We start from the raw sequence: 23,355 nt of genomic DNA on the forward strand, positions 1-23,355 counted from the left end.
AAACTGGTAAGTACCCAAGCTTTATCTGAGACTCTTCCATATTGTTTTGCAGTCCCCCCTTGACAATGCTTGGGGAAATGGGTTTGCTGATGTCACACATAATTCTGCCCTCAAATACCATGCCACCAAGTTCTTAATTTTTCTATCCATGTTTCTGATCTTAAACCAAAGGCAGGAATCGACTTCATGATAGAAGAGAGAGAGGATAAACTGTTACCTGTTTATCTGTGAGATCACCAAGTCTGAGCCCCCACTCCCACTCTCCCCACGCTCTGATAACTAGGTTATCTGTGTCTCATCTTCTTGCTTGGAGTCTGCATCACTGTGACTTGGTTCCATCTCTGCATCTCCAGAAAAGAATTCCCGGGAGGGAGATGTGTGCGTTTTTCCTACTAGTCTCTGGGTTTGAGAGGTTTGCATGCACTGAAATGGTGTTTTGCAACTGGTTTGTGGCTGTGAGTGTTCATTTTGATGCCTTAAGCAGGCTCCTAAACTTTTGTTTTTGAGTAAAGTACATCTGTTGAATATCTTCTTCTACTGGTGCTGTTAAAAGTACAGGAACTTGGTGCAGAGAATAGGTTGCAACCATACTTGTTCCCCACAAGATGTACAATCTGAAAAACCTTTCTAGACTGCCTGGTTGGAGCAGGATTGTATACTGCCCAGTGAATTTTGGATGAAGGGCAGTATACAAATTTAATAAATAATAATAGTTGTCATTTTTAAAAAAACCTTGGCTCTAAACCCAGGAGAAAATATGGGAAAATATGCATTGTGTTGGGTTGTTATGAGATAAAAAGAATGTATTATTACTATATGATTGATTACCTTGTGGTTACTAACATAATCCTATGCATTTTACGCAGAAGTAGGATTCACTTTGAGTGTGCATAGGCTTGCAGTGCTCTGCCTCCCTTTCTTTCTGCCTCTGCCTACCATTATCTGCCCTACCCTTTGTCCCACTGGCCAGTGCTGGAAACAGAGCAGGAGCGCCAGCAGCTCTCTGGGAGGTTATTTAAAAGCACAGTAAGTGAGGGACGCGGGTGGCACTGTGGGTTAAACCACAGAGTCTAGGACTTGCTGATCAGAAGGTCGGTGGTTCGAATCCCCGCGACTTTGTGAGCTCTCATTGCTCGGTCCGAGCTGCGGAGGGAATCGGCTCAACCGAGGACGGGTCTTTGCCGCGCCGGCGACGCGGGGACCCTTAAAAACCGCAGGCGTGGAAGCCTGCGGACTGAAGACTCGCCGGGTGCCTTAAGCGCCCCCCCGATCCACGAAGAGCCTTTTTAAAGGCTGCAGAGAGGATACGGAGGGTGGCGTGGCACTGAGAGTCGATCGCTACCTCGGTGGAGTGAAGCCGCGAGCCATGACCGAAGAGCGCTGACTTCCTTCCTTGAAATTTGGACTGAAAAGAAAGAACCCGTGAGTAAGACGGAATTGGATCTTAAAAATATTACTCTGAATTGGAGACGACCGGGGGGTGTGCTAAAAGGAAGTCCGCACCCCCCCCCTTGCAGACGATCTAAGCAACGACAAAGTGCTAAGCTGGAGAGCCTACCCTTGGAGGGGTGAGTTAAAAAGGACACTAACTTCCAAGATTTAGCTAAAAGAAATTTTGAGCTGGAGAGTGGAGACTGGGAAGCCTTCTTTTTGCTTTAAACAACCCCCCCTCCCGGGCCCGGGAGCGTCCTGTTTCTGTGCCTGTGTAAGAGCTGCGGAGTTTGACAGCTGTCAAAGCTGTCAAACGGGCAGTTTAGAGCGGAAAAATTGCTATTTAAGATCCCTCTGGACTAAGAGCTACAATTGAACCAAGATTGTTGGAAACAAAGTAATAAAAATAAGTTAAAGGATTGTTGGAGAAAAAGCTAATAAGTAACCAGATTCCCCCTAGGGGGAATTCTGTGAAACTACAATGGCTACAATGGCTGTGGATGGAAAGTTACTAGTGGAAATCGAAAGGATGTTTCAATTGGTGGGAATTCTACAAGAGCAGAGCTTGGCTATGAATAAACAACTTATGACCTTGACTTCTGGAACAGGCAGCTCTGCTGTATGTATTGAGGACCTGAATGAGAAAGAATCCACAGCTGAATGGGAACTGATATCTGAAGAGGTGGAAGAGACTAAACAAGAAAAAGAGAAAGTAAAGCTGGGAAGTAACAACCAAAAGCCGACATCTGTGGAATACAAGCAAGGAGACTTTTGGATTACATCTACCACAAGTCTGCGAAAGATGAAGAAGATGAAGGAGGAGGTCCCGGGAGTTTATGGAACACAGGAACTTAAAACAAAGAAACATGATTGGGGCCTCCATTCTGACTTTGACTTTGAAGATGCAGGATTTGTGGAAATTCCTCAGCAGTGGCTTTCAGATGTCCTTGTGGGAAGAGAATATGGTTTGATGGCGAAAGAACTTTTTCCAGACTTGATGACTGACATAAAGGACTACCAACAAGACCGGCGGAGAGGGACTGAAAGAGACTTGAAAGCCTCGGACGTGAGGAACCCAGGCTAAGAACTGCTATTCTGGATATGTATTGGGAAGGGACAAAAACCGGGGATGGGAGGGAGGGAAGAAGAGAATCTTAAAAACACTCAAGACTTTTAGGTTTAGTTAATATGATTTTTAATTAAGACAAAATGAGAAATTGATGGAAGAGAACTTGAGTCCAACTTAGGAAAAATCTATATTTCTTTATAAAAAAAGGTAATAAGATGGTTAAGAGGAGAAACACCAATTTGCTGACAAAATTTTGGGAATTGGGATGCATCAGGGGGGTGGGGGGAAGTCAGGGAATAGGGTTAGGAAACTAGGATTTTCTGAATTTATACATGTTCTTGTCTTGTGTCTTTTTTGTGTGTGTTTTGTCTTTATAAAAGTGGAAAAACCAATAATTTATTTTTTTTTAAAAAAAGATAAATAGATACCGCTCCGGCGGGAAGGTAAACGGCGTTTCCGTGTGCTGCTCTGTTTCGCCAGAAGTGGCTTAGTCATGCTGGCCATATGACCCGGAAGCTGTCTGCGGACAAACGTCGGCTCCCTCAGCCCATAGAGCGAAGTGAGTGCCGCAACCCCAGAGTTGGTCACGACGACCTTTACCTTTACCTTTAAGAGAGATTAGTTAAAATGTAGGCCACAGATTAGGAAGGATGAACAGGACCAAGTGGCTTCTAGGGTAGTTGAATAGCAGTGTCACAAGACTATGAGAAAAGCTAGCCTAGCATTCTGTTCTTACAGTACCTGTTCTTATAATACCAGCTGCCGATGGGATGGCTACAAGCAGAACCTGAGTGTGAAAGCACTCTCCTCACTTGTGACCCCCAGCAACTGGTATTCAGAGGTGTACTGTTCCCCCAGCAATGAGGAAGACTTTAGTCAGCATAGCCAGCATCAGCTAGGAGGCCCTGATAGCCTTATCACTCCTCTTTTCAAGCTATCCATGTTAGTGGCCATCATTATTTCTTGTCAGAGCAAATTTCATATAGTGTCAAGGTAGGTTTCCTTCAAAATTAGTGGACCTTCCCAAATGATGATAATTAACAAGAGTACCTGCTTGGCAAAATAATTGATGGACTTTGAGGAGCAAATTGGTAAAATTGTATGTATCAGCAAACCTACCATAACATTACGTTCAATGGGTCTTCTGTGAGTAGGACTTAATTGGCTATAGTCCGCTGACTTGAACACTGAACATGTTTGTTTGTCACTGGTTGGACAGAGAATCCTGTGCATAAATAGATTTTTGTACAGTATTCTTCAGACTGACCCAGAAACTAGAACCACGTGTACTAGCCATTTAAAAACCTTTGAAATCTGCCGTTCATCATTCAGAAGGGCGAGTAGGGAGAGTGGATTCAGCTTCCTCCCATGCAACTTTTTCACTGTCAACCATCTGACTAGTGAAATTTCAGCTTTTTAAAAAAGGCTTTGTCTTTGCAGATTGGCAGATTACTTTATCTGTCTTTCTCATGAATTAGAGCCATCCATGTTTATTTACCAACTTTTACTCCTCTTAAACAGAAGAAGGAGAGTTTGACATTTTGTACAACTTTGTGTTGAGGGCAAAATATGACATAAAAATTGAAAGTTTGACATTTTGCTTCCCACATTAAGTATAACGGATCTTTGTTTCTTGAGTTGACAATGCTCAAGAAATATGTTTTTGAATGTATTTACAAACTCCTCAACAGGGTAGTTAGAGTGTTAGAGTTTCATTTGAGTAAATAGAAGTCAACATTTTTGTGAAGTATGTAGGACTTCATTTTTTAAAAAACATAGGCAAAATGACTTTTTTTAACCAAATGAAATATATTATTCTATTAAAAATAGTTTTAACCAATACTCAAAAAGGGTTGCGATATGTATAACATTGTTCAAGCACAACTGCACTAGTATTACATGAATCAAGTTCTTTTTAATAAAGGCCTCAACATGGCAAAGTTTAGAAATAGGTAGTATGCATGCACATAATACAACAAAATCTTTTATAAAACAGCTGTATATTTTTTTTTTGCAATGTTCGTACAAAGGGAAAAAAGAGCCACCACAAACATATTTAATCTGTTAGATTAATATCTCATGACAGCTAAAAAATCAGTAATGTGTAGCAGAAGAACAAAAGCCCCCACCCCCATTCTTTGTGTACAGGTGTGTGAAATCTTTTGTGCCTTTAAAGTTATGTATAAAATATTTCAAGGACTGTTTTTTTCTTAACAACCTAGAGAAATTGCACTATGTATTTCTGTCACAATTAAAAAAAGGCAAATTGTATTGATTTTTCTTTTTTTTATTCTTCATAACAACATAAAATAAGCTAATACTGTACCAGAGAAAGTGCTGGAAACTCATTACATTGAACGCTTTCCACCCACTACTGAGAATGTGATTTTGAGGTTTGTTGAGGAAATTTTAAAAATAATCCACAGTAGCTTTTAAACAGATACAAAATGATGAAGACTGGCTTGATTTAATATTTTTAGGCAAGTATGGGTTCTCCCCACTCTTCCCTTTAAGAATTCTCTTATTGATGTGTGTGCTTATGGCTTTTTGCTCTCCTTACACCACGGGGGAATTCATCATACACAAATAATGCATATGGCTGAGTAAATAAATATATAATATGTGTGTAGGCGATGCCCTCTTGTGCTCCAGGTAAGCTACTGTATACAGGACTGCAGAATAGGCCTTAGCACACATCAATTAAGGTCCTTCCACTTGCAAGTCGTATATCACTAAGTTCTATACGGTTTTACTAAATACGAAGGTTTTTTACATGGTATATATGTTTAGTATAGCTTGGACGACCACTGAATCTCCAAAACGGAAAAATCTGTGTTCATGCAGACCATTAGATGTTCTCTATAGTACTCATAACTTCTTGGCAACCTAAAGCTAACTGTAAAAGGAAGTTATGCTTTATTTGTGAAATTAGGTTTCCTAAAATTTTAACAATCTGAAGTGAATTTTTAATGGGCACAAAGAGAGTAGACCATCCATACTTCCACCATTTAAAAGATAAACAAATTCACACACTGTACTACAGCCTTCAGACCATATAATGGAAAAGTGCAGATATCATCTTCATTGATTAAGTAAAACCAAAGGAAAAGGCTCATACAAAATAGATTGCTCATATTCACACTACAAAGGATTTTTTTTTTTAATTTGTAACAAATTCAATGTGTGTTATATCAGCAGCATTGTTGTAAATTTTACTGTAGTGCAGAATTTTTTCCCATAAAAATACCATACAAATGGTCAGTCAAGTCATCAGCAAAAGAAAAACCCAGAAAACCACCAACCAAACAGAAAAAAAATAAATCCAGAGGTAATGCTGATGCTAAAACAATTATAATACTGTTGGTACATAGAAAAGTAATCATTATATTTTATACATTTATACAGTATACAAAAGGTTACAATGGATTATGCCACAGTCTCCCTTATGCCAATATCTATTTTCTTTGGAAGGAGTTCTTTCCTCTCATCAACACTGGCTAAGGAGTTTCGACAATTTTGCCCATCCATGTACAATTTTGCATACACTGGATTGGAGTAGTTTGTTGGCTGAAAAGAGATAAATATGTGATATTAAGAATAGCTCCGGCACAAAAATCAAGAAACCTCTCAATTTAATACATCACACAACATGCACACATAGGAACAAATTGGGACATGATTATTCATTACCTTGGCTCACGCAAATAACAAAGAGTTGTTAAATAACTAATGGGACATGCTTTTAATACAACTGATGACATGCAACATGAGGGGAAACAGTGCTTTTTCTCAGGGGGGTACTCAAGAGTACGCAGTACCGGCTCTTCTTTTTGTTAAAAAGTGTGGCACTTACTGTAACAACTTCATGGTGAGTACCGACGCCTATTTTTCAAGGGGAAAAAAAACACTGAGGGGAAATCAAGTTTATTGGAAATATGGGAAGGGAACATATGAAAACTATGCCAATTCATTTCTCAGTTTCTTATATTAATAATAATAATAATAATAATAAATTTTATTTATATCCCGCCCTCCCCAGCCGAAGCCGGGCTCAGGGCGGCTAACAACAATAAAACAGTACAAAAGTACAACATAAACAACATTCTAAAATCATTCATTATAAAAATTAATTAATTCAAGCCACTGGCAACCATTGGGCCAGAGCTCTGCGAAGATTGTCGAGGGAGGGAGTCAGGCTGTGCCCTGGCCAAAGGCCTGGTGGAACAGCTCTGTCTTGCAGGCCCTGCGGAAAGATGTCAAGTCCCGCAAGGCCCTGGTCTCTTGTGACAGAGCGTTCCACCAGATCGGAGCCACAGCCGAAAAAGCCCTGGCTCTAGTTGAGGCCAGCCTAACCTCTCTGAGGCCTGGGACCTTCAAGATGTTTTTATTTGAAGACCGTAGGTTTCTCTGTGGGGCATACCAGGAGAGGCGGTCCCGTAGGTACGAGGGTCCTAGGCCATATAGGGCTTTAAAGGTTAAAACCAGCACCTTAAACCTGATCCTGTACTCCACCGGGAGCCAGTGCAGCTGGTATAGCACCGGGTGAATGTGATCTCGCAGCGAAGACCTCGTAAGGAGTCTCGCTGCAGCATTCTGCACCCGCTGGAGTTTCTGGGTCAGTCTCAAGGGCAGCCCCACGTAGAGCGAGTTACAATAATCCAGTCTGGAGGTGACCGTCGCGTGGATCACAGTGGCTAGGTCAGGGCGAGAGAGGTAAGGAGCCAACTGCTTAGCTTGGCGGAGATGGAAAAATGCCGCCTTTGTTATAGCTGCAATCTGCGCCTCCATGGAAAGGGAGGTGTCGAAGATTACATATTTTCATATGATCCTGTTATGGAGAATATGAATAGCAGTTACCCTTGGAATGACCACAACTCTCAAGGGATACTACTGCAGAAATGCTTACAAACTTCATAGTATGTTAGGATACCTGCTCTTCAGCGCAGCTGCCACCGCAATATTTTGATTTAAAAGTTAGTAAAGGGCAGGGTGCCTTAGTGACAATAATGGGTGCCTCTCCAGCCGGGACGTTGATCTAAGTCAATGAATAGTGTTTTAAAAGACTGCCTTCTTACTTTGTACAGACACAAATATTCACATGTGCGCAGTCCATTTGGATACATGTTCTACAGGCACATGAAGTGACTCTCAAGTTCTCCACTTGTATGAGGACAGCTGATGGAGAAACTCATACATGTTGTGCTTGTGCATGAAAGGTGTAGGAGAAGTTTCAAAGGGCAACTAGATCAGACTTAAATAAACTCTTTTCCTAAGTTCTAAATATCCTACTCATACACTTCAATATTTCACTTGGTAATTGTACTGAATATAAAAGCAACCACAACATTCAGACCACCTCGACATTGAGCCCATAGGACAGATCTAGTCATTAGACTTTGTTATGGTTTAATTATGAGCATTTTTGCAAGATGCCTTTTTTCTATAGTAATGTCTTTATAGCTTCTGTATCATTTTATTTACAAAAAAAGAATATGCTTGAAGCATGCATGAAAATATTAGATAATTTTCATCATTAGGATATAGTTAAAGGACCATAGGGACGCGGGTGGCGCTGTGGGTAAAACCTCAGTGCCTAGGGCTTGCCGATCACATGGTCGGCGGTTCGAATTCCCGCGGCGGTCCCAGCTCCTGCCCACCTAGCAGTTCGAAAGCACCCTTAAGTGCAAGTAGATAAATAGGGACCGCTTTATAGCGGGAAGGTAAACGGCATTTCCGTGTGCTGCGCTGGTGCTGGCTCGCCAGATGCAGCTTAGTCACGCTGGCCACGTGACCCGGAAGTGTCTCCAGACAGCGCTGGCCCCCGGCCTCTTAAGTGAGATGAGCGCACAACCCTAGAGTCGGACACGACTGGCCCGTATGGGCAGGGGTACCTTTACCTTTACCTAAAGGAAAGTTCTGGATATTATTAAGGCTGCAACCTTATGCATACCTAATTGATACTAGACTTAGTAGAATTATTGTTGAGTAAACACACATATCATTGGGCTGAATGTTGGCTTGAACTCCATTTTTCATGGCCAGATAAGCTCACAATTAAAGCCCTATAAAAGCCCAGTGAATGGGTCTGTCCAGTCTGTTTGTCTCATGCTGTATATTGTAAAAAGAAAAAGAAAAAAAGTGATTGCCAGCTCTACAACATCCTATGAACGTTTTGGTGCAATACATGCAAAATGATATCCAGTTGCAGAAACCACATTACAAATGAGTGTAAATGATTTCATATAAATACATGCATCCTTGCATATGAATATGATTATTAATAATGTCACTGATGTTTAAGAAAGTTTAAAGGTCTTTGATTCATTACTCATTAATTATGGGTCGGAGTCAGTCTTGACTTGTGGACATAAAGGCTTGTTCTGTCCACGGAAACCTTCTGATCTATGAAGAGGAGTGGCAGGGGGAGGTTATTTTTTCCAATTTCCCTCTCACTTTGCTGCCAGCAGTGGCACCCCCCCACACACTGTTCTGGAGGGTCCCCAACCCTCGGGAAGAGTGTGGGAGAGAATTGGCAAAATTCACCTTCCTCCACTACTTAACTGGAGCATACTCTTGAGTGGAATGCCACTTGGAATATTCTAACCAGCAGGGAGCAAAGTCTGGATCCAGTCCAGCAGATGAAATTTAGAGAACGTTGGGAACATTCATGTCCAACTACCTACTAATTTTAAAGCCTTTTAAGTTTACCACTAACTTTATTTCAGTTCTGTGCCTTGTGCTCATAAACTTGTTCCACTGCCCTAAAATCTGTTACACAATCCAGCGCTCAATCAGGTACAGAGAACGCATCTAATTGGGCATGTCATTTTGCTTATTAAGACACTAGATATTGTGTAATGTTACTGACACATTATTTTGAGCAGCCGATAATACTCCAGATAAACCATTTGTCTGATGTAGGGTATTAATATAAAGTGGCTAGTTGATCTTAATTTTAATGAAAAATTTATTACAATTTATTTCCCAGAGAAATAGTTTGTCATAAATTTGTGCACTTTTTCCTCCTGTCAGTTTCTTTTAGTGTGATAAAAAGTTTTCAGTTAGTTATGCCCGCTTACTATCTTGCCTGAAGTTTCTCTTTGAATTAGTAGCTAAAAGGTGCAAACACTGATTTCTGTGAAAACAGATGTCAAAGCATCACCTTCGACACTACTGTCTAAATATGACTGAATATTTGAAATTATTTCTTAGCTGGACCTGGCTGCACCATAATGGGTTAGAGCTATTCAATTTGAAGTTTTCAAGATGGCGCTGACGACAACATAGTATCCAGTTCCTTTTGAGGATTTTAACTCTTCTTCAGAGGTCTCTTTTTCATTTGGTTACTTACTGCTTTGGCTGCCTTTCCTTCTTTTCTTTGTTTTACTGTAATGGGTGCCTTGTCTCTTTTAATTTTTCTGAAGAAGCAAACAATCCGTATGCTGCGCTGATGCTACACAGCAAAACATGACTTATCTATGAATAAGTTTCCTTCTTATCATTGCTTTATTTCCAGGGCCAAACTAGATGTGACATGAACTGTGTCAATACAATTAATGTGCATGTATCTAAATAGCAGGATTGTGAGGGTGGGTGGGGAGCAGAATTTAAATTCTTTATCTGCCTGCCACAAAATCACCTCTTTGAAGCTGCTACTTGTGTTTCTAAGGGAGCTCCCATTTGCAGCTGTATATCTATCCCCACAGGCACCCCAGGCTTCCCTGCAGCTGTTATTCACATAATAAATGTGCACATTAATTGCATTTTCACTTTTAACATCAGGTCTAGATTCATTTATACTGTTTCATATCATATTGTATGGCTATTTTTAAATACACCATTCATTTAAATACTTGTTTGCATATTAGTGCTACCTTTATCAGTTGTAAACTCATACAAATCATTTCTAAATCTTGAGTAAGGGGCTATGGTAGAATGAGCATGGAAAATGAACGGCAGTTTCTCACCCCTGCTGTTAAAGGTCCTTTCAGGTCAGAGTTTAAGTAGATTGGCGGTGCTGTGTGGGGAAGCTTGAAGACTGTGGACCCTCCCCCTATATACCTGGCCTGCATTTAAATACAGCAATTTTTTGCATTTAGTTCTTGTTTTTAAAATACTGCATTTTCCTTCTACATTTTGAAATCGTATTGAACAAGCAATGAGTAAAATTACATACTTGAACTTTATCTTTTTCCAAAGATTTTTTTTTAATGCATACAAGTTTTAAAAATACTTTCATTAGTACAGGAAGCATTTCTGTTCTACAGTAATCTTCATTTTTTCAAATGGCCCTAGGGGCTAGCCCTAATTTATTGTATACACATGTGATTAATTGACTAGGACACACTTGGCTATTTCTAAAAACTATTCATAATCCAGCTACTCCTCTGTCATAGGGCAACTGTATACATCATAATATTGAAATACCGTATTTTTTGCACCACAACACTCACTTTTTTCCTCCTAGAAAGTAACGGGAAATGTCTGTGTGTGTTATGGAGGGTATGCCTACGGGTGGCGGGGGGGATCTGCTGCAGTCATGAGCAGAGGATCCATGGTGCCCCTTCCTTCCATCCTCCATGGCTCACTTTGAAACAGCAAAGCGGAAGAAGAGCCGCTGAGTGGGGAGGAGAGAGGGACAGAGTGCCTGCTTCTTTAAAGGAGCAAAGCGGGAGAGGAGAGAAGCCGCTTACATGAGTGTAAGCGGCTCCTGTCTGGTTGGTTCCTTTAAAGCAAGCAGGCTCTCTGTCCCTCTCGCCTCCCCACTCAGCTCGCTACATAGCAGCAAAGGTTTTCAGCTCGCTAAGCTGAGGATGAGCGGGAGGAGGAAGAAAAGCAGAGCCTGCTTGCTTTAAAGAAAGGAGCAAAGCGGGAGGGGAGAGGAGCCTTCTCCAATTATACCCCTCTTCTTCATTATTAGCAGCATCCTTCTCCACCCACCCCACGTGTGCTCCTTGTCCCTTGAGTGCTTTTCCTTCCCTCCCCACTTAAAACGTGGTTACAAAGCACAGATCCACATGGATCCTCAGGATTTTTGCACTGGGTCACCCCAAATTCACCATCAGATCACATAGCATGTCCATGGCTACAGCTTGCACCAAAAAAATCACGCACCCACTGTTGCCTGGGGCCGCAGTGGTGCAAAAACATGGTTACAAAGCATGGATCCACATGGATCCTCAGGATTTTTGCATTGGGCTACTCCAAACTCACTGTCAGATCATATGTCTGTGGCCACAGCATGAACCACAAAAATCATACATCCACTGTTTCGTTTAGAATATTTTTTTTCTTGTTTTCCTCCTCTAAAATCTACGTGCGTGTTATGGTCGGGTGCGTGTTATAGAGCGAAAAATACGGTAATTCTTCAAGATCTTGTACAGATGACGGTAATTTGGAACAACAGGAGTGTTTCCTTTTAAGTGATGGGGAGATTCTTTGAAAACTTAGCAAAACTACTTTGCTAGTGTTAGGTGTGCAACTGGGGTGTGTGTGTTCATTTGGCATGTAACAAAGAGATTGACCAGAATTTTTATGTGCCTCAAAATGCTTCACATGTACAAGATGAAAGAAGCCTCTCCCAGTGCCATTAAGGTCACCCCATGTTAAAAAAGGATATCACAGATTTGGAAAAGGTACAGGAAAGTAAAGCAAAAACCATTAAGGGTTATTGCACATTCCATACAAAGAATCACTTCAGTATATAGGTCTTTTTAGTCTAGAAAAAAAACACAATTAAGGATTGATAAATTGCATTTAGAGATAGAAATCCCTTTCGCATAATGCCAGAACATTTGATTGGGATTCTTTTTTAAAAACAACATTCATTGACACTGAGATGTGCAGATGGCGGCTATCTTTGATGAATTTCAAAAGAATAAGATCTGTTTTCCATGAATGGATCAAATACTGGTTGCCAGCATTAAATAAATGGAACCTCTATGTCTCTGAGGAGCAGATTTTGACACCTTCATTCCATACGTGATTTTTCTAGATACACTGCTAGAAACAGAACGCTGGGCCAGATAAACCATTAACTCTAACCCATCCAGGCAGTGATAATCATTAAAATAATTTAAATCCCTATAAAGTTCCAGGCGGTTCTTAGGTTTTACACTGTTTGCTCACTATCTTGCTATCGCTCCAGCATCACCATTGAATAATGAACAATTTGGGAATGGTACAATGGTCATCATGTAAAATAAGTCATTGAGCAGTCTCAGGCATGAGATATTTTGTAGCAGCGGGAAAGAGAGTGTTTTCCCATCACAGGTCTTCAAAATTAATTAGGTAAAAGCATATGGTTAGTGCAGATTTCAAATACCTGGTGGGGATAAGAAAGTATTACGTTATTTCAGTTGAAAATAATCAATATATATTAGGAACAACTCACAATTGTTACAGTGTATAATACTGAGCTGGTTTCACACATGAATGTTTGCATTTGTGACTTATAGATTAAGCATTCTGGAAATAATGGGTTGGATTCAAATGAGTCTTTCTATTTCAGAAGAGGCCCTGATCAGTAAGAGTGGTGGAGGCTGGTCCACAGCCCTCCCACTGAAAATGTCACGTAATTAAAAATCCCTTCTCAAAATCTTGAAGCCATACATTCTGTTCTTATTATTTCTACCTTGCTCTTCTATAAGTTTGTCAGTGGACTTCTGAAATGAAACGTTAGGGCACTGTTCCTATCTGGCTATGACTCCACACACTTCCTCAAATCTGGAAGATATTCTCCTAAACCTCAGACATAACATAGTTTAATTATGATTAGTATGGTGTAATGAGCTTTTGCACATGAGCAGAGATTGTTACTTCACATTGTCAGGACTGATCCATGCATTGCAAATATGTTCTGATTTGTTCTAATGGCTCAAATGAAGCTGTCCGTCCCCCTGATGGTTGGAATACTTTTGGGGTTTTTTGTTTTAATTTAGAGAAGTATATTTTGGATTATAAATAGTTAAATTGATTTTGGGGAGAGGAAACCTGTGTAAGCAAGTTTTCCCAGCATTTTAAAAGTTTTTATGTGTTTTGTTTTCTGGCAGTGGATGTATAGGTGTAAACAATACATAAATTCACAAACTTAGTCATGTGATACGGCTTAATTTCTAAGTAAGAGGTGCGGAATCAATCTCGTCTGAAAATGCTACTTAGACCCTCTTACATGGAAACACTTTCCCTGTCCAAAGATGTGCAGAGAAAAAAGAGACAGTGTCAGTCTGTACACATATAATGGCAAGCTTCTTAAATAAGTGCTGTCAAAATCCTATTGTGATGAAAGAGCAGGTTAAAAAATTCAGCCCTACTAAGTCAAAAAGCTACCAGCTACTACTGAATAAAGGGAGGCATTTTCACCAATTTTATTTTTCCCCACCTCCAGAGAGCTTTGGAAAACTCTGAAATAGTGTGGGAAGTACTTAGGAGGGCTGTAGGGGAGAAGAGAAATTTGCAAAAATTGACCCCTTCCTTGCATATTAGCTGGAGCCTTAACTGGATCAGAGCTTCTTTTTGCAAATGGAAGAATACCTTTGGATCCTACCCAATGACAATATTTTGCTATTACTGTATTTAAAACATAATTATTTAAATTAGGAAACAAATATTTGATTTTACCTTTTCTGGATTTAATGTAAAATCTGAAAGACCTCTTTCGTTGTGATTATGGCCCACCTCATACATATTATACGATGGATTTCCAATCTCTACATTGATTCCTCCATTTATAATTGGTTGTCGTCGGATTGTTTTTGCCCTAAAATATATCACAAGGGAAAGAGTGAACAAATTAATCTCTGTATTGGGTTGTGTGTGTGTGTGTGTGTGTGTGTGTGTGTGTGTGTGTATAAAAAATCTGTGAAAAGAAGGAAGTGATTTTCAGTGTGGAGGGGAGTTTGCCTTGCCAGATTAATTTTCAATGTTTCCAAGGGGAGTGGGAAGCTTTTCCTCTGCAAAGACACCCCTTCTGCAACTATCCCTTGAGAGAGTTCTCTTCTTAGTTTCTTACTGTTCTCTCACTAAACTCTCTCCTTGGAAAACATTATTAATTCCTATGACTTTCAGTACCTCTTATATGTTGCCCCGTTACCTCTATAGATACCCCACAGCTTTCCAGTCTCTCTGTCTGCCAATTGCTCTATTTGTTTCTGGGAGGGGAGTTTTTGTTTTGTTTTTACTATTTATGTTGTGTTCTCATTTTGTATTTTTTGTGTGAATCGCCCTGTGATCTTCGGATGAAGGGCAGAATACAACAACTACTACTGCTGCTGCTCCACTACGTTGTCTAATTGCAATATCAAGGTCAGCAAGTCTAAGCCAGAATCAGTTCTCTTTCCTCCCAAGTCTTCCTTTCTTTAGCCTATGTCCGGTCTCCTTGGTAAATAGGTTTCACGTCTCTTCTTTGTATGCTATATCCAGTTATTTGCCAAGTTTTAATGCCCTTCCTGCATCTAAGTGCACCACTACCGAAAAGGCCCTCTGCCACATTCAGATGGTATGACAATTATCTGAACCCGGCAGAGGGCCTTTCAGTGGTGGTGCCCACACTGTGGAATGCCCTTCCATCAGATGTTAAGGAGTTGAGTAATTATATAACATTTAGGAAACATCTAAAGGGAGCCCTGTATAGGGAAGCTTTTTAAGGTTTAATGTTTTACTGTGTTTTTTTATATGCTGGAAGCTGCCCAGAGTGGCTGGGGCAATATAAATAATTTGTACCCCACCCATCTGGCTGGGTAGAAATAAATTGTTCTGTTGCTGTTGTTGTTAGTAGTAGCAGCAGCAGTAGATTCCCCACTTCACTAGCTGTCCCTTTGTGTACCCAGCCTAAATATATTGTCCTTACCTATCGTATCTGTTGGTCTTGATTTGTTGATGCCCATGCCGTCCGCTCCACTAGCTCTTTCTTACTGCCTTAAACAGTCACGCCCATTCTCCCTTCTTTTTGCTTTGTTTTACTTTTGCCATGAACATGTAGCTGGTGTCATTTTGTTCCTTTCCTTCAAGGCTCCTCTGAAAATGTGCCTTTTCTATGTGGCCTTTGACTCATCTTCTTAATCCTAGTTCCCAACTATGATCAAGCTTTAAGTAAGTGTATCACATTTGCTCAAATTCATCAAGCCCTACCATTGACTCTCCCACCTCTGTTCCTGTTATATTCCCCATTGGTATTTCATATTGCAAATTCTTTGGAGTATCTGCACACAGTGCCATGCAGAGATAGGATTGGACTGAAATTACACAACCATCATCACCATTCAAGGTTGGTTGTCCTTAGAACTTATCCAGTAAATTGCTTCTTTTTCCTTCGACAGAAATTTCTTACCTTCGCTTTCTTTTACAAAGTAGCAAACCTATTACCAAAGTAGTAATCAAGGTCACCAAGAGGACGAGTGGAACAATGATTGCAATGCTTCCTGCAACAAATAACAGAAACAGGTTTGACTACTGATAATTTAACACTTGGCAAGTAAACTTTGATAATACCTCAGTAAGCAGAGTGACATGCAGCTTTGATTGTAATGTAGATCAGGTTTTAACAAATAGATAAGGTAAGGTAGGGATGGAATACTGGAAGCTGTTAAATGTTTTTGTGTCACCTGAAACCTGAGTTGTAGTTTCTTTCCTCCCAAAAAACTGTGAGCCAAGAATAAACCTTGGTTACAGCTCGTGGGTTTGTTTCGAGAGAAACCAACCATCAGCTCTGGTTTTGACATGATACTAAGCAGGAGCATATCTTAGCTCCCAGCGGTGTGGAAGCAGCCTGAACAGGGAAAAGCATTTACAGTAGCACACATTATGTTCACCTTTTAAACTATAGTTCAGTTTAACTGCATTTCAAACTAATGTTTGAACCAGGTCACTGACTGACCTAGAGTTGTTCATGATATTCCAATGTTCTGATTCTAAAATATTCTACTGAGAAGTCTCTTTGGGTTCTCTCTATGACAAGATGAAAAGTGTAAATTCCTTCTACTATTAAGTTCCAGCAGTTGGCCTGCCTGTCATTCCTAAGTCCTTTTTCAAAGATGACATTTTACTTAAGTCATTCGTTGAGCTATTTAATTTCTATTTATTAGCCATTTCACTGCCACCTGACAGCCATACTCCAGTCCCTCTTTGTGTATCAGTCTGTCACCAGTCTCCTAGATAGCTCAGTTGGTTAGAGTGTGGTGCTGATGATGCCAAGGTTGCAGGTTTGATCACCATGTGAGGCAGCTGCCTATTCCTGCATTGCAAGAGGCTGGACAAGATGATCCTCATGGTCCCTTCCAACTCTACAATTCTTTTATTCTATCCCTGTTTCAGTTTGTTAAAGTAGATTACAAGCCTTCTGGATAGTGATCATGACACCATACCATATGGTTAAAGTTTGTAACCACATACTACTCTGCCAAGCACAGGACATGCCAAACATGTTTATTTGCTGAAACATTACATTTGACTTCTCAAATGTGATGACCTAGGGACCATACTTAACTTTTTCTTAACAACGTATTAACCACCGACTTGTCTAAATAGGTCTCTAACCCAGTTAGAGAGTATACACATGCAAAGACATGTTTCTGCATATGCATATCTTACTTGATGAGCACAAACAGGTCCTGCCTGGTTATCCTCTTGGACACAATAGCCCAGATTGTGTGCAAGAAACACTTAATTCTTTTTAAAAGTGAATTTCCTTATAGTTACATAACTACCTTTGATTTGGTGCACTTTCTTTTCTGTCAAGTGCTTTTTCAAAACCTAGTTTTTCATTAATTTCGATTTATTCTGCAATTCTCCTAACTGAAACCGAACTTTATTCATCACTTGTAAACTTTCCACCTATTGTCTTCCTATGGCCCAAACTAGATGTCATGCTTTTTAGTTCACAAATTACCTGCCATTGTGGGGACCTTGATTGGGATTCAGGCATGGAGGGGTAGTGGAGCTTTAACCTTTACCCTGATTTGATCCTGATTGAGATCAGTACCCCTCCCCTAATCCTGCAAATGGCATGGCAAGGGAGAAGAATCTCCCATTTGATTAAATGTTCCAATGTAAATTGCAGGTGCAGGGCCCCCTATCCATATCAGGACTGCATTGGTGTAAAGAATTAACCTCCTCCTTTCCAGTGTCCCAAACTGTGAGCTTCCATGCTGTCAATTTGTGAAAGAAAATGTTTGCAAAGGCAAACTACATAATAAACATTTCACATAGTTAGAGTTGCCCCATACTTTTCATATCAGAGCGCCCCACATGTCCACAGGAATGGTCAATTATCATCATCATTTTATTTGTATGCTGCCTTTCCAAAGATAAAACCATGCCCAAGGCAGCTTACAAAATGAAAAGATTTACATTACAAACATAACAAAAGTAGTCATAAACAATAAAGAAAACATAAAAAACACACAACCGAATTGAACAATTTCCACTTAAATCATAAGATCTAAAAAATAAAGATACAATAAATTAATGTCAATAACAGTAGCAAAATGCCCATTCCAATAACTTCCACTGCTATCAAAAAATGCTTTGTTCCTTAAATAGCGGCTTAAATTATATTAACATTGTTATTCAAAAAAACTTACTTGTACTGATATTGTCAGATTTGCTGCTTTTAGGAGCTGGCCTCTCACACTGTGTACCAGACCAGTTGGTAGAGCATCTAAAACAACCCAATTAAGATAATAAAATCAACTCACACCTACAAATTATATAAAAATATATTAAACAGACATAGCCCACATTAATGACCGAAAAATCATGTCCTAGAGTAAACAAAAATTGTTTCCAATAAGGTATAATGATGCTACCATTTTCATTTCTTCAATATTTATCAAAATTTACAAAATAATTAAGTGGTAATACAACAATGCCAGTTTGTACTGTTAACACTGGGTATCAAAACCTGCAATGAAAGTCACAGATAATAACTACATATAAAGTCTCTTGTTAGTAGAGACTGATGACATTAAACATTCACAAACCGGGAAGTCTCATTTTTAGTTACAAAACTGTTTTCATTTTACTATTCTCTCCTGTGTCTTTTGCAAAATGTCTTAACCTAAAATGTATTGACTTTAGACTAATAGAAGCACCAGAATAGGAATCCTAGGCATATAAGTAGCAATTATTTCTGTTCCTGAGCAATAATTGTGCTTTTTATGAACAGGCCACAAGTAGAAATGAAATGCTATTAAAAATGGAATATTCTGAAATGAGTTACTTGTTATCCATTAAGCTTGGGTGATACCTGGGTTGCATTGTTTTAATTGGCTGATTTTCATGGGTAGTCAACCTGGTGCCCCCACCAGCTGTTTTTGGGCTACAGCTCTCAACCTTTGGACGTAATGACAGGGGTTGCTGAGCTTTGGAGTCCAACAACATCTGGAAAACACCATGTCTGATACTCCTGCATTAATTGATTGCGGGTGGGGGTGGAATGGTTTCCAGAGAAGCAATGTCAAATGAGATCACTCTGTTAAAACTAATTCTACCTCAGCGATGTCTGTCAATGGGGGGGAAGCATCTAGGAAGATGCCTGAAGGAGACTGAAATAGAGTTATACCTTGTTTCTGATCATGTAGGCACATATAAATTGTCTGCTTTATATCATGCCAGATATAAATTTTATGAGACAGTGCTGAGGAGCAAACTAGTTAACCATTCTTGTCAACTGATTGAAAGGAGTAAAGAAGAAGACAATCGCATAACAAAGCCTTAAACTTTTCTACATCTCATGGATGGAAGACAGGTATTCTATCTACCAGTACTTGAGCCCCCTTTTCATCATGAAGGCAAGAGTAAAGCAGGACATTTTAATGATCATCTTCTTAAGATGAGAAAAATTGATCAGCATGTTGTACGGTGTAGAGATAGCCACCATAATATTTCATTAGATGAAAAATATCTTGGTGGTATTTACTGTTATTAATTTGTTAATTTTGCTTATCCAAGGAAAAGTATACTTCTAGCTTTTGTTCTAGTAAAATCTGCCTACAGACTGATTTTATATACACACACACACATTTCCTCAGGCAAGGAGGTTCATTAACACTGAAATAGAATTTGTAGCGATGTAATGTTCAAGTCAATTAGCCTATTCTTTGCACACTGTGAACTATACACACTTGATCAATTCGGCATAAAAAGTATTAAAAGCAACTCTATTTTCATACTTGCATGAAAGTTACCTTTAAGTCAAGAAGAAATCATCAAAGTTAAATTTAAGCTAATAGTACAAGTGTTTGCTATCATCTGTCTTAATGTTTGCTGCCATCTGTCCTGTATATGTTTGGACTGTTGTATCTCCATCCCAAACATGTTAACTATTGGAAAAACTTGTCTTAGTATCACATCTGCTTCTATCCTATATAGAGAAATGCAATTAAGCTATGGTTTCTAAGTATCTTGCCAATAGCAGCAGACTGTTGGAAAAGAGACTGGGTGGAATAGGATGTGTATGCAGGCTCCGGCCTTGCCTGCAGTTGCCATGCAACCCCAGAAAGGTTCTGCATGACTGAAAGGATGTGGCAATCTGTTATATGGCTGCATTGAATGTGTGTGTGCGTGCACACACACAAATGCATACATCTGGGGAGAGGGGGAGCATCACTATTCAATTTTTCAGGTCTATAAAGCAGCCCTAACTTACCTGCAAATGGGATCCTCTTTAACGAGGGTCCTGGTTGCGCACGGGCCCCTGAGAGAACCCCCACCAGGTTGAAGGTGCTGAGCATGGCCCAGACCTTGTCTGTATGGCCCCACAATCACACCAGGCTGTTTGAGCCAATCAGTGCAGTTGGCGTGATTGGTGGAGGCCTATAAAAGTGGCAGCGCAATGTGGCTGAGGCACTTGCTTCGCGTTGCAGAACACCCGCCCTCCCGTCCCTATTTGTAGGTGTTGCTGCTTTGGCCTTGATTCGGATATTGGTTGGTTGTCTGTTTTGGAACAGTGGCCGGGTAGGAATTTTTCCATTTGGCAAATTGGCAGTGTCCACTTGGTTTTCGCCTACCCCCCTTAGCAATCGTCACAACTGTGTAAGGTTAGGCAGTTAGGCATAGGCTTAATGAAGTGTGTGGGAGTGGAGGTGCGGCCATCACCTGCCCCTTCATGAATAAGGGTATTCCGGTAAAGGAATCTGGGGGTCCTGGATCTCGTCCAAAGTCCGCTTGAGGGGCTAGGGCCATGCCAGGACCACAGGAACCCAGGGGTGAGCTTCGTTGGTCTTCATCAATGTTGCGCCCTCATTTGGCGTTTACCCTTTCAGACTCCCTGCTGGGAGGGCAGGAGTCAGTGATAGTTTGTCAGTGCCTAAGGCAATACCGCTCACTTTGCTGTAACCAATATAGCTGTGGCCGAAATTTTGCCCATTAACTTAACAACTGACACTGACTACGTGTCAGTGTGAAGTTATTTACTTGTGGAAGGGCTTGGGGGCCTCGGGGCGCAATAGACCATCAGACAGAAACTATGGTTTTTGGAAGCATAGTTTGGTATAAGAGAGTTGAGAAGATAAAAAGTTAAATATAGTAAAAGTTTGGATACATTCCAGTGAAGAAATATGAAAGTGTTTGTATGCAGTGAGTATCCGGCCCAATTTCTGAAAATACAATTTTTTAAAATTCTTTACATATTTGTAGCTTATATGGGACAGTTTACATGTTACTTATGCTTGATGGCAACAGATTCATTGCTATGGAGCAACACACATAAATAACTTGCTACTTTCTTTAAATTGTGCTGGCTATAAGTCATAATACCACAACTAATTTAGCACTGATGTATGTGATACAGTGCTTCCTGATTTTAAGTTCTAAACTTATTTCTGTAATATTTGTACACTTAACTGAAAATCTACAGTTATATTTCTTGCTTTAAAAATCCGTAAAGTACAGTGCAGCAAATATCACTATGGTTTACAATAACATTTAGATTTCACAGGTGATAAATAAAACACCATTTGTAATAGCATACTACATGTGCTGAGTCCACACGTGATGACAACACAAAACAGAAAAGCAGAAAATCATGCTATGTAGCCTAAATTAACATTGAAAAATAATAATTAAAGCCAGAGTAGCTATTTATTATTATAATTAGCAGACTATGTTCCTGGTACTAGCAATACTCATTTCAACACCTTTGAATGGTGTAGACTGCAAATACTCAAAAACAGGGGGAATGACATATTGTCGAATGGCGGCAGTAGAAGAAATATGTCCATCTATCTGTGGATGTGCTGTAAATCACAGAACCTTATTTTGGAGAAAAATCTTTCATATGTCAAATCTTAGTACCTTAACTTTGAAACAGTGAAATCGGGTGGCTGGTTATTAATTATTATTGCATTAGTATTATAAATGGTGAACACATTGGGCACAAATCTAGCTGAGGCTAACATTTCTTTCTTCTATTAATTACCATAGGATCTCTACACATATCATAATTATTCTTGAAAGTGCTTAATGGTAGCTGGATTGGTTGTGAGTTTGGTTCTGGGGCCAATACAAGGTGCTTATATTAGTGTTTAAAGCCCTAAACAAATTAGGCCCAAAATATCTGAAATACCAGATCGTTCCCTGCAGGCGCTCTTGTGGGTTAAGATCAATAGAGGGGCCCTACTCTGTATTATTATTATTATTATTATTTCTTCAACTTAATCCCTGCCTGAAGGAGTCCATCTACAACAAAACCAATTTTAAGCCCACTGCCCTCAGTAGTGTTTGTTTTTTGAAGGGTGCAGGGGTTTGCGTGGCCAGGTGAAGACAACATCTGTGGCAGTTGTGACATTCCCTCCCTATGGAGGTACATCTGGCACCTTCGTTATATAAGGAGGAAGTCATCTGCTCTTTCCTTAAGCACAATCATTTATGCTTGCTAGACAGTAAAGTCCCCTTTTTGTCCTCCTGCATGCTGTTCTGGGGGTTCTCTTGACCCTCCAGAATGGATCTGGGGGAGGTGTGGAGGAACACAAGGAGAACTCCTGTTGTACTAGTGGGATCTCTTGCACTGGCTTCTCCTAGTGTGAAGGATTGGTTGGGCCAAAGATACCTTTGTATGCTGAAGACACATCTCTCTACTCTGGCCTTTGACTCTTCAGACATATATTTTAGTACCCACCATATTCCTCTGTCTATAATTATTTTTGAACTATTATTTTTTTTAAAAAATATTGAATTATAAATTGTTGTAACCAACCCTGTAATGGTGAAGTATGGATAAGATTAATAATTAATTGTGCTTTCCTCTTCTCAAAATCTGCATTAGAGGGTGAAATGTTGATAATTTTGTGCATAAAGTAAAGCCCTTGCTTTACTTTTTCATGAACATAAGTTCTCACACAGCAATCTACACTTGTCCTAAATCTTTCATTCCTCTTTCCCCTGACTTTTTCACCGTTAATGAAGACTTCATATATGTAATAAAATAAAAGGTTTTAAAGCAAAGATTATGGGACAATGCACACAGTGACCTGAGATCTCGGTCACACGCAGTCTGTAGTCCACTGGCAGCAGGAGTTCAATATGGGTATGTCTTTGAGTTAACATCTTACATCAAAAACCTGACAGTACCTAACTATCGAAGGCTTTTCACCAAAGCCAGACTGAATGTCTTCCCCTCTGCAGTGCTGGATGGTAGGTTGAGAGGAGTTCCCTACCAGGACAGACTTTGCTCGTGTGCCCAAGACATCGATTCCATAGGTCATATTTTGTTACATTGTGCGAAGTATGAGCAGGCCAGGGCTGAACTGATCCTACCCTTGCTGGTGCCTTTCCCGGGAAAGTCAGAGTCTCACTATGTCAGGTTTCTACTGGAAGACCGGACAAAAGCTAGAACGTTGGCAGTGGCAAAGTTTTTATCG

At 40.0% G+C, this 23,355-nt stretch overlaps 1 protein-coding gene across 4 annotated transcripts in view; it reads right to left on the reverse strand.

The window, feature by feature from the left end:
- Positions 1-4,775: 4,775 nt before the first annotated feature.
- LRP1B (LDL receptor related protein 1B) overlaps positions 4,776-23,355 on the reverse strand; it is a 765,918-nt gene continuing 747,338 nt past the window's right edge. For 3 of the 4 annotated variants that reach the window (XM_081167487.1, XM_081167486.1, XM_081167484.1), the window contains 5 exons: positions 18,079-18,155; positions 15,828-15,918; positions 14,120-14,258; positions 10,468-10,566; positions 4,776-6,067 (listed from right to left, as the gene is read on the reverse strand). In XM_081167487.1, coding sequence (XP_081023613.1) covers positions 5,927-6,067; positions 10,468-10,566; positions 14,120-14,258; positions 15,828-15,918; positions 18,079-18,155 — 547 coding nt within the window. In that variant the 3' untranslated portion in view covers positions 4,776-5,926. The remainder of the gene's footprint in view (positions 6,068-10,467; positions 10,567-14,119; positions 14,259-15,827; positions 15,919-18,078; positions 18,156-23,355) is intronic. The other variant, XM_081167485.1, reaches the window with a different exon arrangement.

Source organism: Podarcis bocagei (assembly GCF_964188305.1).
Source record: "Podarcis bocagei genome assembly, chromosome: 1".
NCBI lineage: Eukaryota > Metazoa > Chordata > Lepidosauria > Squamata > Lacertidae > Podarcis > Podarcis bocagei.